Raw genomic sequence first — 15,757 nt, forward strand, 5'->3', positions numbered from 1 at the left:
GCCCCCTCCCGACCTCCCTCTGCCGTCTTCCCAGCGCCTTTGCAGTTTTTAAGCAAGCGCGCCCTACCGGACGCTTCCCGAATCGACTTGAAAATAATAATCGTACGTTAATAACGCTGCTTTTGTGTGTGTGTGTGTGTGTGTGCGTCGAGCGATATTTGTGCACTGCTACAATCTAGCCGAGGTGTTGCCTCATTCCAACGTCGGGCGACATTCGTTCGTGAGGCTGAGCTCGCGTTGTGTGCCCTGGCTCCTATTTTTAGTCCATCAGGTTCCTATTTAAAGTGAGGCAAACCGCGAGGCACCGTCGCACCATCACACCGTTACCTTTCATTGCATCCATCGGCACACGTATATCCTTTTTACCCCCTCCCGCATCTCGTGCTAAAAGATCGCTTTGCAAGTTTGAAAATCTTTGATACTTACCGTGACTTTGAAAATTCGTGAATTCTTCGATTCCGTTGACGAAATTGGGCTCGAAAAATGAAACACTTCGGAATCGAAATCTCCGGTTCTGCAGTCGCCATCTTGATTTAATGCTGTCGACGACGAGAGTCTGTATTCGAGGTTGTTCGCCATTTTTTTAGGTTATGAAATATTTTTCTCATTCTTCCGTGATACGAAGCAAATTTACCATCGAGTTTCGATCTCGTGAGAGACGAAACAAAACCTAAAACTAGAGAGGAAGAAAAGGTCGAAATAAATCAGACTGACGGTTGAAAATTTGTATTTAAAAAATGCGTTTATTCATTCGTACGGTGGTGAACATGTCGAGATTGCACAATGCGACTCGATTGGCACATTGGCAGTGAAAATGGAGTTTTGACGCGGTCGAAGGAATGTCTTGCTGAAAAGAGGGCGAAGGAAGGGCGTTCGTTATCGATGTAACTTTCTCGCTTGGTGTGTGTACCAAAGAGCGGATCATACGTACACGCTACACAAATAAACGCGAGTTTCGTTCAGAGCGTAGCTTGAATATAGACACGCAATAGTTGTTAGGACAGGGGAAGTGACGTTTCGTATCGGGTCTAACGTGGCGCTGTCTGCACCGTACCACGACGTTGTTTACGATGGAGTAACATCGACGACCTTGAGCGTTTTCCCCACCACGAAAAATTCCAAGGAGCATAGTAACGCCCATTTGACGGTATGCTTTATAGTACACGCTCGCCCGTCGTCAAAGTTGCGTTCTAATCGTTTCTTTGATGAATATCTATCACGCATCTCGACATTGAAATAATAATGATGATAATCCAGTAGAAAATCAGTAACGCTTGCGTGAATAAAGCTTCCCACGTTTTTCAACAGTTTCGAAACCGAACGAGCTACTTTTCTCTCACCCTTTCTTAACTTTCTTTGTAAAAATGGTTTCCGTGTACACGGACGAAATGTATGCAACATCATGAAGTGTGCGTTGACGTTTTTTCTTATCGAACGACCGCGCGCGGGAATTGTACATTAGGCGAGTCTAAAAAGCTAATTTCTTCATGAGCAGGTACATGTGTTGATCGATCTCGAATCCGTGAAGATTGTTGGCGTCGCCCTGCAGCCTCATGAGCAGCCCACCGAAGGAAACGTACGCCGATCTGCAACGAGAAGAACAAAGGAGGTTATGTTAATCCACTGTCCGGGGTTTAAGGTCCTTTTACGAGGTTTCGGGGCTCAGAAAATACTGAAAAACGTTATAAAAGTAGTTGTTAATAATCTGGAAGGAGGAGAGCTACGAATGAGGTGCACGAGTGAGAACAACGGTGGCTGCGGGTCCGCGCAAAGTCGACGGGGACGAGCAGCTTGCGACGTTATATCCCCGGAGATCGTGAGATTGCTTCTCCTGATGATTTTTTGCGACCGTCGTAAATGCAGTGTTGATAGCGGTCGTGCAGAACGTTAAGCACACAACCAGCTAACCACACTGCCAACACGCCGGTCGCCTCGTGAACCGAGAAATATTGGCTGGCTGTTGAGAGGAAAAGAAGAATTTTGATCGGCCGAGAAAGCGCCGGTGGCGCCACGGTCGAGCGTCTTTTGTGGCTTCCCTCCTCCCTTTTTCGTACGATTTGGAAAAACATATTCGAGGTTATCCCATGTTATCGGCGGCACCGTGGAAGGCTTGTGCGCACGGTAAACGGCGGACCCTAAAATGAGAGTGGGACGAGCGCCGCAACGACGGCGGAGGCTCTTTCTCAATCGACGATCAATCCTACGACTCGACTCGTATCTATTCGTCCATTTTTTTGACTTCGCGCAAACTTTTCCCCCCACTTTTTTCCTCCCACAATTCGACGAATCTCCGAATTCCTTCTGCTTCGTCTTGCGGCCTTCCGCGTCTCCGTTTACTCGCTTGATTTTCATCACCTTCGTCGCGTCCATGCGGCCCGCGCTGTGGCGCCTCGTTCGATTCATCGCGATATTTGAGGCCGCCTCGGACGAGAATAATCGGCGGATATTTAGCAACCTTATTTCATCGGGGTTCCATTATGATCGATAGTTAAAATCAAATCGTTCTTCCCCACTGCGTCAAAGTCTAGGACTCCGTTTTGGGAGCGCTTCCAACGAAACCTCGTCAAATTTTTATCATTTTTAGAACCTCGTACAACTCGGACGCTCGTACCCTAATCGAGGTACTTTCATTTTAATTCCGCAGAGAATTTGAATCATGAATATTCGAGGTGAAGGAGACGAGGGATGAAAAATACTTAAAAAAAATGTTCTCTCACAATTTTTATTCGCATCAAACAATCTCGTCATCTTTACAAACACATTTGAAGCATCGTATTAAAACATTCTTAAGTGACTATCTCTGAATCCAGCGTCATCCTCCGGTAGCGGCTGCAATTCCTCGAATCCAGATAGCCCAGCTAGTTGCAGATGACGTGGGTTGAGAAATGCGCCGGGATCGAAACGAAATGATTCTCATAGAATTTAGGGGGGGCGGCCGAGCGAGCACAGCTCTTCAGCGAGCTCTTTCCGAGCATTATATTTTTCTCGTACAATATTATCGAATTAAACGCTACACTTTGTGATTTCAAGACGAAGAAAAACAATGAGTAAAACAATTGATCGACGAGTTAATTAAAAAGTGGGAGGGGATAAAACGAGGAAAGATTTATCCTTTGAAACGGTTTCCCAAGAGTACGTCAAACATGACAAACGCAACAACGCTTTAGCTTGCGGCCGTATCTTTATTTTTTCATTCTCTCTCTCTCTCTCTCTGTCTTGCACGCGCTCTAACGAAACGTCTAAGAGGTTGAACGTTGCGGGTTTATCGGGCAGTCGGAAAACGATGGAGGTGACAGAAGAGATGTCGTACCAGATAGTGCATTTACAGTATTCAGGGCCCGTGTAAACGCGCATCTGGCACGAGCCCCAACTGCCTTCATTTAGATAAGTATATACATATATATGTGGAATATTTCAGTGTACAAACACATATACATATATGCGTATTTATTTTTAAGGCTCTTTATCGCGCGAGCTTGTTCTCCAGTCTCTGTAGTGCGATAATGCGACGTCTGACGCCGCGGAAGAAGACGAACGAGGCGCGAGAATGCGCAAGAGGTTATGTCGGCGTACTAAAGTTACGAGAAAATGGGGACGGAGGTGGTGTCCGCGCGGAGAGCGAGCAGTCACCGAATGCGGGACAAGTTAAAGAGCGACGGCAAGAGCTCATTTCCGCAGGAGCATTCCTCGTTTTTACGGTTCGTTTGACGTTTCAAATGTATATCGGCACTTTTGGCTTAGGAGACTCGATCGTTGCCGAGGTCGCGCGACGCGTTTGGCTCGAGGACCGAACTACTTTTAGGTTATAATTTATAACCGGTAATAGATCGCGCAACTTTGAATTTATTGGCGTTAATGCTCTCTTATATCTGCGTCGATGAAACTTTAATCTTTTTTTTAGTAACGCGATTGAACCCCAGCCCGGTTTACGGCCTTGAGCTTATTCCGTTATTTTATTCTCTCTCTCTTTCGCCGCACGAAGATACTACTTTTGTTGTTCGATCGATTTTGCCGGTCGGGGAGTTTTCGGGCGCGGTTTAATCGGTCGTCCGTGTACACAAAGAGATCGTAAAACAACGGAGAGCGAACGGTTGATCGACGCCGACGTTTGCGCGATCCTAAACCGGTCGAACTACGCTAATGAGGAGAGAAGCGGAGCGTCCGAAGCGTTACGGAGCGCCATCTTTCGTGCTCCTCCCCTTCTTCGTCCGCAAGCTCACTGCAGCCGGGGCGCGCGCGCTTCTTTCTCGGGTCACGTCCTCGGCGCCTATTTAAATCGAGTTACGAACGGGCAGAAAGAGAAGAATCCCGGATGAAGAGATATACTTTCGAATGAAAACAGCGTCTCGCGTTGGAGGAGCGCGGGTCCCTTTGGGCGATTGTGAAAAACTCGGGAGCACGAGAGCGAGAAAAAGGCTCGAGATGAGAACGAGTGGGGATTGCGTAAGAGTCACATTCTGTTTTATCACTCGATAAATATGGCGGTGTTTAAAGTTCTGGTTCGACGACTCGACAACACGCGTTTACGGTCAAGTCCCGTTGCACCGACCGTTGAAGAGGAAGAAACGCGATGAAAAAAGAAACCAATGAATAAAAAAATAACTCCGCGTAACTGCGGCGAAGCACGGGCCCGAGATCGCGCATCGTCGATGAACGATCGCAGCACGAGTTCTACACGCGGACTGTCCAAGATGAAGACGTAAAAAAGCAGAGGCCAAGAGAAAAACGACGAGAGACGAAATACATTGTGTTTCGACGAGAGAAAATACACGAAGCTCGTCGCTCGGTGACTATTCGCTAACTAACTGTGACTAGCTCGCTCTCGTACGTGCTACTGTCCCAACGACGGACGACGCGACGACGTTCATCACACGACTGTACACACGAGCGCGCGTGAAAACAGTGCAACAGAAGCAGCAGCGGCCAACAGTGCGCGCGCGAGACAGACCCGCTGGCCGCTACGAGACCCAATACTAGATGAAGAAAAAAAGGAAAAGAAGCAACAAGAAGAAAAATGTTGAAACGAACACGAGTACGCGCGCGCGTTCGGCTGCGTTCTCTGGCCAAGCCCGAGGCCGTACATAGCCGACTACGTTATTACACAACCCGCGGTTTCGCCTAGGAAAAACTCTTGCCAAGTGTTAACCCTCAACTGTGACAAACTGCCGAGACCAGGTGAGCTCTCCGCGGGCGCGCGCGGCACGTCATCCTACTTTTTATTTCCGGTTGCGTTTCTCCGTGGGAGTTGCAGCAGCAGCGCTAATATAAATTAGGAGGGACACGAAAAAACGTCGAAGAATCCACGGATTCGACGGAAACGCGACACAGGCGACGAGGACGATTTTTCAAACGCTTTCGTCGTTGCATCGACGATTACTCCGACCGCGATCAAGCAACATCGGAACATCGATCACCAGGAATTTTACTGACTTCATTGCTTCACATCAATTAAGCACACACGGACGATTGTACGAACGACCAACCTTTGAATACCGCACAAATCAATCCTTTTCCCCTCCCCGTTATGCGACTGTGACTCCCGACGATTAAAAAATAGTCTCCGATCGAATCCCCGAGCACAGAGACGCGGGGGCGGTGAAAAAAACATGGACGAAGAATCGGGACGCGTGGAGGAGCGACGGCGAATGTGATGTCGAGCTCAAATGTCCTTGCCGCGTGGCGATTCGTATTCGAAGGGACAAGAGTCGAGCGGAAGACCTCGAGCAATGCATTACTGTGCAGGGCAACGACGATGGGACTCTGCTGCTCAACGAGAACTCATCGGTTTGGAACAAAAGCAATTATTCAAGTTCCAATACGTGTATTCGGTCGAGTATGTATCAATCAACAATGTCAATGGGAAAATGAATATTCAAGAAGGAGAGGGGAGCATGTCAAAGGGCACGATGATAAAAAACAAAGGAGCGCTTGACAACGTTCAGCAGGGGGAATTTTTTGTTTTTACAAAGCAAAAATTTCGTCTGTCAAATTCGATAAATTGCGGTACGAAATTGTATGAATTGAAAAGCAGATTGGCAGATCGGTAATCGTACGTGTTCCAAAATTAGCGAGCAACGAAACAGGACCTGTTTGTACGGGCGGAGAGAGAACGCTGCGAAAAAATTGTCGCGTATTGCACAAGGGATCGCGCGCGTCACAGCTGCGAGGCGAGAGCTGGGCTTGCCAAAGCCCAGCTCTCGCCTCCTGATTATAACGCGCGTCCAGACTGTTGCATATTGCCCTGCTGATCTCAAAGTACAATTCGAAATCTGGCCACGTTGCCCACCAACGCGGGGGCACACAGGCGCAGAACCTTGTCGCAGCACACAGCCTCCGTTGAGGAATAAACAGAAATGAAAAAGGAAAAACAGCCTGCTCTTGAAAGCAACGGAGAGCAGAGAGGCTAGGAGAATATCATGTGGGAGAGGGAGATGGACTGGGATTCGATCTAGAGCGAACGTTAGAGCGATCCTAAACTTCTAGCTGCACCAGTTTTTACGGACGAAAATAAATTCGAGCGTTGCATAACCGGGAGACGAGCCACCGACGTTAAGTATATTATACACCAATATATACGTGCTTAAATACGCGTATAAATGCATTCATGCAGCGACAGGGTGTCCTGAGATTCGTTTATTGAATTCAGTCTCGATAATTGTGTACGAGGATCGTCAGAAGCTCATATTTATTATTTAAGGAGGGTGGATCACCAAATCAAAATAATCAGAATTTCATCAAATTTCGTGATAACATACTTTGGCATCCAGTTTACAAATACAATTTTTTTCACGTGTCTTTTACCACATGGTTATCGCATAATTGAGCGTTAAATCCAAGTTTTATGCACGAGATGTGTAACTGTATGTGTGTAAACTCTGTGCTTATACACGGGAACTTTAGTGTTCGATTACTCGAGAGCTACGAGGTAGAAAAATCGAAAAAAATTTCTATTGTCTTATATTATTTAAAAACATACATTTACCAAATTTTATGAAATTGTTTATATTTTTAACGTGGTTTAGCATGGCAACATTGTATCGTCGCGATCCAGCCTCCAATGAACTTTAGTCATTTTTATATTTTTGTGAGGCACCCCGAAAAAGTGTTGACAGAAATGAAATTTGAAAATTTTCATCGCGCAGTGTGAGAAAAACTTGGTCGCGTTAAGAAAGCCCGGGATCGAAATCCTGTTTTTAGGAGAGATACTCAATCCGGTTTTCCGACACGAAAAATTGTCGGTCCGTTATTGCCTCCTCGTCCGACTGAACGTGACTTCGTTCGAATATATTTTTTCTCAGTAGGCTCGCAGGTAATCTGTCACCCATCCAAATACCGGTTACATCCAGAACACTACTGACAGTGTTTCATTCATCAGTTTATTCTCGATTTTGAAAAACATAAATTTAAGTCACGGAGATTCGAAAGGGAAAAGTCCATGGAGTAGGAAAATTTTAAATGACTTTTCTCGTGAAGATTTTCCATGTGACTTTTGGGACATCCCGTACGTGTGATTTTGCCGCACGCGCAGATACCGATTGGTAGAAGGAAAGAATTTCGTGTACGCGTCGAAAAATGGAGGAACTTTAGTTGCGTTATTTTGTAAATAAAAGAAAAAGGTTGAACCTCGAACCGTAAATTTCTGCAGCGTCGCACGCTGCGTGTCCGCTGTGCTCAAAATTCAATGAAGAATTAGTTGCTGAAAGTGAGCGCCACTGCAGTGCCATCAAGTGTCGACGTCGTTTTAGGCTCAACCCCCCCCCCCCCGTGTTTCGCATATTTCTCCGTAATTCTGTACAGCGTTGAAATTGCACTCGAGCACCGGGGCCTGGAGGAAGCGAGGTCGATAAAGGACGACCTTTCGGAACAATTTCCAAGAGCGGCAATGAGGCAACTCGGGAGGAGGCTCTCTATAACCTCATTCGCGCGGGGAATTCTGCTTCAGGAGGGATCGGGAAATCGATGCTCTAATTAAATTCGCAGGATTTCAGCATTGCTCCCATCGAGCGATTATTTTTTTCTTCACTTTTTTATTCCGAGGCGCAAAGAGAATAAATGGCCACAAAGAAAAACAGCGATTGCGACGATCGCGCCCTCTCCGTGCCCCAGCCAAATGTACGTTCCCGAATTTTCAAGGCAGGCGAGCGAATATCTCCGTTTCTTTTTCGGTAGCTATGCCAAAAGTTTCGAGCCAACACCGATAGGTGTCTGCACACGTAAGAGAGACCGCGCCGCGATGTTAGAATTGCCCAGTCTCGTCTCGCCCGGACTAATTTTGATATTTAATTGGCACGAGTTGGAAATTTAAGTTCACCCCGTTACCACTGATAATTGTGCAAGCGCGCGCTACCACATTGTTTTGATCCTCTGACCTCGAGAAGGAACACACCGAGCTGTTGAAAATCTTCCGGAAATATATACACACACATAGTAATATAGCATAGTACTCACGTCACTGGGCACGACTAGAGAATTCGAAAAATAAATAAAATGCGAACATACAAAGATCACTGTGATTCTCACGTCGTGCGAAATGAGAACGAGGAACGTGTAGAACAACGCGAGAACAATGATTTCATTGTGGATGGGAGAATTCGTTTCGAACAGAAGGAGAGCGAAATGAAGAATGAAGAGCGATAGAAGTGATTCCGACGTGAAGAAATAGTGAGTATCGTGTGTGCGCGCGCGCTTGGAGATTCAAGCCTGCAAAGGCGCAAAAAGAGGAATAAACAATAAACGAAAAACGACAAAATAGAGAAAGACGTTAAGCGAGGCTCGAACTGTCGTGTAGTTAACACGATTACAACGCGATTACTACACAGTTCAAGGCAACGATGCTCCCGCGCTTGTAGCGCTCGACTGGAACGGCTGTAGAACCAATTCGCTGCTGCCCCCTCGCGTCTCTCCTGCGTAGCGCTCGCGCCCCTCCCGCCCCGCCGCCAGTGACGTCCTCTTGATGGCCCCGCGCGCAACCCTTTCACGCTCTTCGCTGCCGCCTCCATCGACCCGAGCATCGAATTCGCCTCGATTTTTCCCCACTTTTCCTAAACGCGTCATACATCAAACGAACGCCTGTCAAGCTTATTAATTCGCCAGAAAAAAAAAGCAGAAGTGTCGTACGAAGGGAAGAACGGAAATAAAACAACGGGAAAAAACGATTCCAAATTTTCGAGCAAATTAAAACGGACGAAAACGCCAATTGACCGTTTCGGGAATTTTTCATTACGATTCATGCAGATCGTTATTTCAATGTTATTCCTCAACAAAGCTTCGTCGAGGTTATGTAATTCGTGCGAATTTACATTGAAGCATTAATTTTTCAAATCATCATTAAAAATTACTTTTTTTGTGACGTCCGAGGCGGTTGTTAAATTTTTCGAGCACGCGAATCCACAACTTTACGTAAAACTTCTTTTACCCGGAGAATTTATACTCGAAGAAAAAAAAATCAATTAATAATGCGTAATTAAAAAGGTCGACGTTGAGTATGAAATAAAAGTTCCTCCTTTCGTCGGAGAATCAGACTTGACTTTTTTCCCGGAAAATCGAGCATTTCCGATAAAAATGTGCTCTGCATCACAGCCGTCTTTCAGTCACAAGCTGCTCGCGTCGTACGCAAGAGCGCGGCACGATGGCTAAGCCAGCCGATTCCAATATTTCCCAGAAAAGTTTCGATATTCCAGGAAAAATAAAAGTTACGCACAACATTTAAGTGGAAAAAATTCCAACGCGGAACTTTCTTTTCCACGAAAATCAAACGCTTCCGGAGAAAAATGAATAAACTTGGATGAGCTCGTGGATTATTACAAAACGATTATGAATGGAGAGTGCTAGTGAGAGAGAGAGGAAAAAGGCTAAAAAAAGGGCACAGAATATTGCCTCCAAGGCGCGTCTCTATGAGCGCACTTTTACCGTCGGCAGACCGGAGAAGACAAGTGTCGCGAGCAACACGTGTTTTTACACGCACACAAAATAACAGAGTCCCGAGAAGCAGCGGAGCATGCAACCAAGGCCTCAATGTCACGGCATGAAGCGGGCATGCAACAGTCACGATTCTCGGATCTCCGAGAAAAACTGGCAAATAATGCTAAACACGACGCAAGCTAAAAAGGCTGTTGTCATAATTCGTTTCTTGTCTTCCAGTTATTCGTTCGGAAGTTCGTTATGGCGAACAACGAAATTTTGTAAACTTGATCAAGTTTGCTTCTGAAAATTCACTAAAAACGCAAATTACTGGAATAAATATTCGACATCCAGGAAAATCAGGAGGCAGGAAGATCCGACTTCAGATTGGATCGCCCGAAGCGCGTTCTCATCCCCGAACCGCGCGAGCTTCCAAGTATTCGAATGCCCATAAAATAGAGGAATTTCTGTTTCAATAAAAACCCGAATTCGACTTGCAAACTGCCTACGAGTTCGACGAATGTCGATGGTTGTTTCTCCTCTTTTGTCACGTTAACATTTGTTCGATAATCGAAAGCGGGAGGGTGCTTGGATTAAGCACTTTTATGGGTAGAGGGCAGCACTTGACTTCACTCTCGTTGTTCCCGCACGCCTATATATGCTCCAGAGGTGACCCACATTCAGCGACACCGGGCCTAGATTCAATCTGATTTGACCTTCCCCTGGTTCCCGGATTGCTCGCCCGGTTCTACTTTCACCCCTTTCTTCCTGCCCCTTGTATCGTGCACATGCACGAGGAGAAATAGTCATATTTTCTCCTCGTTTTCCTACAAGTTGACGTCCAGATTATCCGTCAAACCGAAAATTCCAGGGTTCGAAAAATCTCTTTTCCGACATCCGAATGGTCGGAGAACCGACAATAATTGAAACGATTTCTGTCAATAGTCGATCCAAAGATCAGGAACACGAGGATTGAAAATATAAAGAATTTCATCAAATTTGGTAAATTTATTATTTTTAAATATATAAAACAATGTAAGTTTTTTTAGATTTTTCTACCACGTAGCTCTCGAGTAATCGAACACAAAAGTTCACGTGTACAAGCATAGAGTTTGCACATATACAGTTATACATCTCGTGCATAAAACTTGGATTTAACGTTCAATTATGCGACAACCAGGTGGTAAAAAAATTTGAAAAAAACTGTATTCGTATACTTGATGCCAAAGAATATCACGAAACTTGATGAAATTCTGATTATTTTTATTTCGCGATCCACCCTCCTTGAATATTTTCTGGGAAGAAAACTCGAGGAAAAGTTAAAAAATGATGAGCCCCACTTTTTTTCTGTTTCGTTTATCTTTTGCGGAGCAGAGAACCGACGATTCTGTCAAAATTTAACGACAAGAGCGAAAGTTTCGACACCAAAAAAAAATCACCATAAATCGAATGTCGGATTTCTCAACGGTTGTGTTCGATGGATGAATTTCGAGAGGGATGTGGGCGAGGGGAGGGGAAGAGGGCGCGAAGAATATTCTCCGGGCACCCCTCGTTCGGCCTCGACGTAGCGCAGTCATGGGTGACGCAGGTGTCTGTACATGGGGCCGACTACGCAAACTGGGTCACTCCTGGGGTCGAGCAGGAGGATTCCCAGCCCATAAGCGATGCATCCCAGGACCTCGAGGCTCGGAGCGAAGCCTTTCTTCGCGTGTGCGCAATGTCACGTATACAACATGAATAAATAGACGTTCATGAATATGTGAAGGGTCACGAGAGCGAAGTGGATTTGAAAAATGTCAAGAGATTTTTTGAGACGAAAATTTCGGGTTTTTTAAAAATAAATTCGGGAGTTTTTATCGCGGGAAAAGAAACGTGGACGAAAAGAAAAAATACAATGGGAAGGATTGTGATGAGAAATTTTGCGAATAGGTTTCAAATGAAATTCGTATTTACAGCAATGCCCACGAGGCGTCGCGAGCTCAATTCTTTACTTCTCGATCACGAAGCCCCCTCTGCATCCCTGGCGCAAGCGGAGATGTGCCATCGAGATGACGCACGCGAAGTTACCTCCGGGCGGTTTTTTTTCAAGTCACCGTGTTTGCTGCGAGCACACACGCTTCTACCCGACCACCCACCAGTCCTTTGTGCCGTTGATTTTTTTCTCGTTTCTTCTTCCGTCACATCCGTTGCGTAAGACCGCGCGAGTGCGTTGACGAAGGCACGATTATTGCCGAGGCGGCTTTGTTCTCGTTGCTGCTCGCTCGACTTATTTTTCACTGCACTGAAGGTAATTCGAAATGAAACTGAAAAAAGCGCGCTTCCGAGAGGAGAAAACGAATTTTTTTGGAAGGATTTGACGTCCCGATCAAAGCGGAAGAATATTTTCCGGCGAGTGCGACTGAGGGGATTCGAAAAAATCACAAAAGCGTATCTGTGGCACGTCTGAGACACCGCGGCACGCATACCTTTATCGAATTGCTACGCATTCAGCTACGAAAATTGATTTATGCAGGTGGAATGACATATTTTTCGATCTTGAACGAGACTCGCATCAGCTGATCGCCCGAGACGAGCGTCAGCTGATTTTGACAGAAAGTCTCGCGCCGAGACGTCTCAGGCACTCGTCGACGCGTCCTTGGCCAACGCGGGGAAACTCAGGCCGATGCGCGATCCACCAATGGGCGAGCGACTCTCGTACCCGGAAGAAGGGAAAAGCTCCTCGCGCCAGACGCTTCTTCATTTTTCCCCTTCCCTTCCCCACGCGAATCTCGCTCGTCTCCTCCTCGCCCCTCCTCCCTTTCTTCTCTCGCCTTTCCTCCTTTTGGCGTGCATCAACTCGTCCCTCCTCGCTCCTCGTTCTCTCGTGTGTTTTACAAGCTCAATTTTGACAGCGCGTTCTCAGGGAATCGATAAATTCCATTTTCCCCTCTTCGCTACGGTGGATCGACGACTGGACGTTTTTTCGGTCGGCCGGTTTCCCAGGGTTCGATTTACCTGTCGTTTCGCACTGCACAATTCCCATTTTTCATTCACTGCTTTTCGTTTTATCGTGGAGAAACACTTTTGGACCGATCGAAAGCGAAATCGCTTCGGCGAGAACTCACCAAATTATACGATTCCGCTGAAAGCTAGCTTCGAACACGGAAATACGTAAAATGTCAACTTTACATATTTCTGAGACGCTGTCATCGAAGGTACTTTCAAGTTTCTCGTATAAACGACTTTTTCGTTGCGTTTGAGGTTAAGAAATCAACTTGGAACGAAAAAAATGGAAAAAGGTCAGACTCGTGTATCGCTTTGTTTTTTCGAGACTGACATTTTCACGCGGGGGGGAAGAATTGACCGGTAAAACCTGTAAAACAGCTGCAAAAATTCTAGAATGACGCGATGTCACGAAAGATTCACGCCTGTCTCAAAAGTAATTCCGCACTTTTCGGAAGTCCATATTCCAGTGGTTGGGCAGATCGTTTTCCGATTTCCGTCATCCGCAACAGCATCGTTCACGCAGCGAGAGGATTTATTATCCACAAGGAAAGTTGCGTTCGTGGGACGTTCGGCGACTGGGAGTTGCAAAAGCCCTCAGAAAATTAAGTAACCACCAGCTGTGTTCACTCGCTTCTTTACCTACAGAGTGAACGCAGAGTGGCTCCCTGTTCACCGAGAGCTAAGCAAAATCTCTCTTCCCCTTTTTCTTAATCTCTCACAGTCTTGCGGCGTTGTTTCAAAGGATTGCGTCATTTTCTTCAACTTTTTTTTTTCTCAGCGCGATACTCGAGCGCGGGATTGCGAGTGTTTCAGCGCTGCAGAAACTTTCGTTCTCGACGCGGCTTTCGGCGAATTCGTCGGCGAGTGCTGCCATCTGTCCGGGCGGGAGTGGACTCGCGCGCGAAATAATTTAGTTGCGTCGGTAAGACAGGAGTCTCGTGACAAAGACTGGAACTTCGTCTCGTCCCGATTTTTCGTTGACACTTGTCGCAGCGAGTCAACTACAAGGACGGAGAGCTGGGGAAAAATGTGCTCTTTTTCAAAACAACGATGACGGGGCTAATTTCAAATTGAACGCTCTTCGAGGCTGCTCAGAGCCACGAGCGAGCAATTGTGCGGATACGCGGCGAACACGATGAGACAACGGGCAGAATATTTCAACGGGACTTGAGAAAACACTTTTATTATTCCTCCCTCTAACCAGGTGCTTCCGTTATATCGATTATATTTGTATGTAAGAGGAAATGATGAGCTCGACTCACAGTCTACTGCTGGGCTCGTTGCTCGCCTCGTCACCCTCGATCCGATAAACCTTGCCCGACATTACGTACTCGAAACTATCAGCCCTCGAACCACCCTCCTGCTCGATCGCGTTCCAATCCCCACCGTCCGGATATCCATCTTCCCTCAAGGTCGTCGATAACACCAGGCGGAATTTGTCACCTGGAACATTGAATTTTCACCCAAAATATTTACGAACGTTTTTTATGGCGAACGAAACTTGCTTTTTCTTTCTAATTCGAGGAGTTATTTTCGAAATGTGCAAGTGCAATTTTCTGTCACGAATAATCAACGTTCACGCTTCAAGTTTATGCGAGTCAGTTTTTCTTATCACTGATTCCGATTAATTCATTTTTCCGAAGATGTCAATCGTGCCTTGATTGAAGTCGCTCTCAAGATCGGAATAACGTTCGATTGCGATTTATCTAATAATTTCTCTCGACGCATTGATTCTTCGGACCAATTTTCCAAAAATTTATTACGATCGTTATTCGCCGTCGCACTGTTTCTGCGACGTATGCTGACGTCACGAGGCGGATTAAAAATAATTCTGGCATGTCGTTGAGCTTCGTTCGAAAGATCTGAACTCGTGGATGGTTTATAGTTTTTTTCGTAAACATCAATGAATATGCTCAAACCCTTATTTTTCACGTGCGTCGAAATAATTTTCAAAATTAGTCCATCATTTAAGGAGCGTAATCGAAAATGCATTGAAAACAAAAATTGGAGAGAGCGTTTTCGAAATTCGCTGACGCAAATCCTATTCTGGACTCCCAGGGCGAGAGAATTTCCGGGCGAGGGAAGTTTGAGAGGCGATTGGAGTCGCGTGTACGAAAAAGAGTAGTTCGTGGGCGAATTCGTTGAAATTCCGTACTTAAGCGATAAACGGTTTTTGTAATCGCATTAGAGCTCAGCTGACCTTGAAGTTTCAATGCGAGAGGTAGAACAAAAAGAAGCAAATGTTTTTTAATCATCGACATCGTCGAGCTGAAAAAATGTTTTTTCGATCGTGTCGTCTGATCTTGAGAATTGCTCGACTCGGATGGTGAGAGACAGCTGTACGTGTTTGCAAGTGTGTTCCGAATCGAGCGACCGTACGGGACAGCCGGTGAGTGTGTGTGTGAGAAGCGAGATGAAAGAGAGGGAGAGAGAATTTACCCAAGTCGATCGATAATAACGCCGGTCCTGCGGAGCTTCCAAGTAAAAAAGAGCGAGCGAGAGAGAAACAGTGGCGACGAATTACGCAGTATCGCGACCCAGAGACCCCAAAATGGCCGCCCGTTTCGAAGTACTTTTTTCTACACAACAAATGGGCTTAAAAACTCGGGCTTTTCAGCACTTTTTTCGCCATTTTAACAGCGGATAAAAAACAATGCTCGAGCCAGCGAGGGAGGGGGACGGAAAGCTGTATAGAGTTTCGCTCGAATAGAATATTGTATTTTAACGAGTAACAAGAGACGAGAAAGTGAAAAATAGATATTGAAACTGGAGCCGGGTTCAAGTGGAGGAATTTAATTGGTCAAAGCGCCGGTTAGTACGCGACGTTGGTATACAACGTCGTTACGGACGTCGTGACAACCGTCGAGGTATC

The 15,757-nt window shown here is 46.0% G+C and overlaps 1 protein-coding gene and 1 long non-coding RNA gene across 7 annotated transcripts in view; both read right to left on the bottom strand.

The window, feature by feature from the left end:
* Positions 1 to 723: 723 nt before the first annotated feature.
* The window catches only part of Rpb8 (DNA-directed RNA polymerases I, II, and III subunit Rpb8), a 33,634-nt gene continuing 18,600 nt past the window's right edge, over positions 724 to 15,757 (bottom strand). For all 5 annotated transcript variants that reach the window (XM_043416906.1, XM_043416907.1, XM_043416910.1 and 2 more), the window contains exons 3-4: positions 14,148 to 14,328; positions 724 to 1,586 (exon numbers count right to left, since the gene is read on the bottom strand). In XM_043416906.1, the coding sequence (XP_043272841.1) occupies positions 1,469 to 1,586; positions 14,148 to 14,328 (299 nt within the window). In that variant the 3' untranslated portion in view covers positions 724 to 1,468. The remainder of the gene's footprint in view (positions 1,587 to 14,147; positions 14,329 to 15,757) is intronic.
* Positions 6,661 to 12,359, bottom strand: LOC122409392 (uncharacterized). 2 transcript variants are annotated; one of them, XR_006260673.1, is made up of 2 exons: positions 11,854 to 12,359; positions 6,661 to 11,598 (listed from the first exon to the last, which is right to left on the bottom strand). It is a non-coding gene; the product is annotated as an uncharacterized lncRNA (long non-coding RNA). The 2 variants fall into 2 exon arrangements; XR_006260672.1 differs by having other exon boundaries at positions 6,661 to 11,602.

The sequence above is a fragment of the Venturia canescens genome, chromosome 4 (assembly GCF_019457755.1).
Source record: "Venturia canescens isolate UGA chromosome 4, ASM1945775v1, whole genome shotgun sequence".
Lineage (NCBI taxonomy): Eukaryota > Metazoa > Arthropoda > Insecta > Hymenoptera > Ichneumonidae > Venturia > Venturia canescens.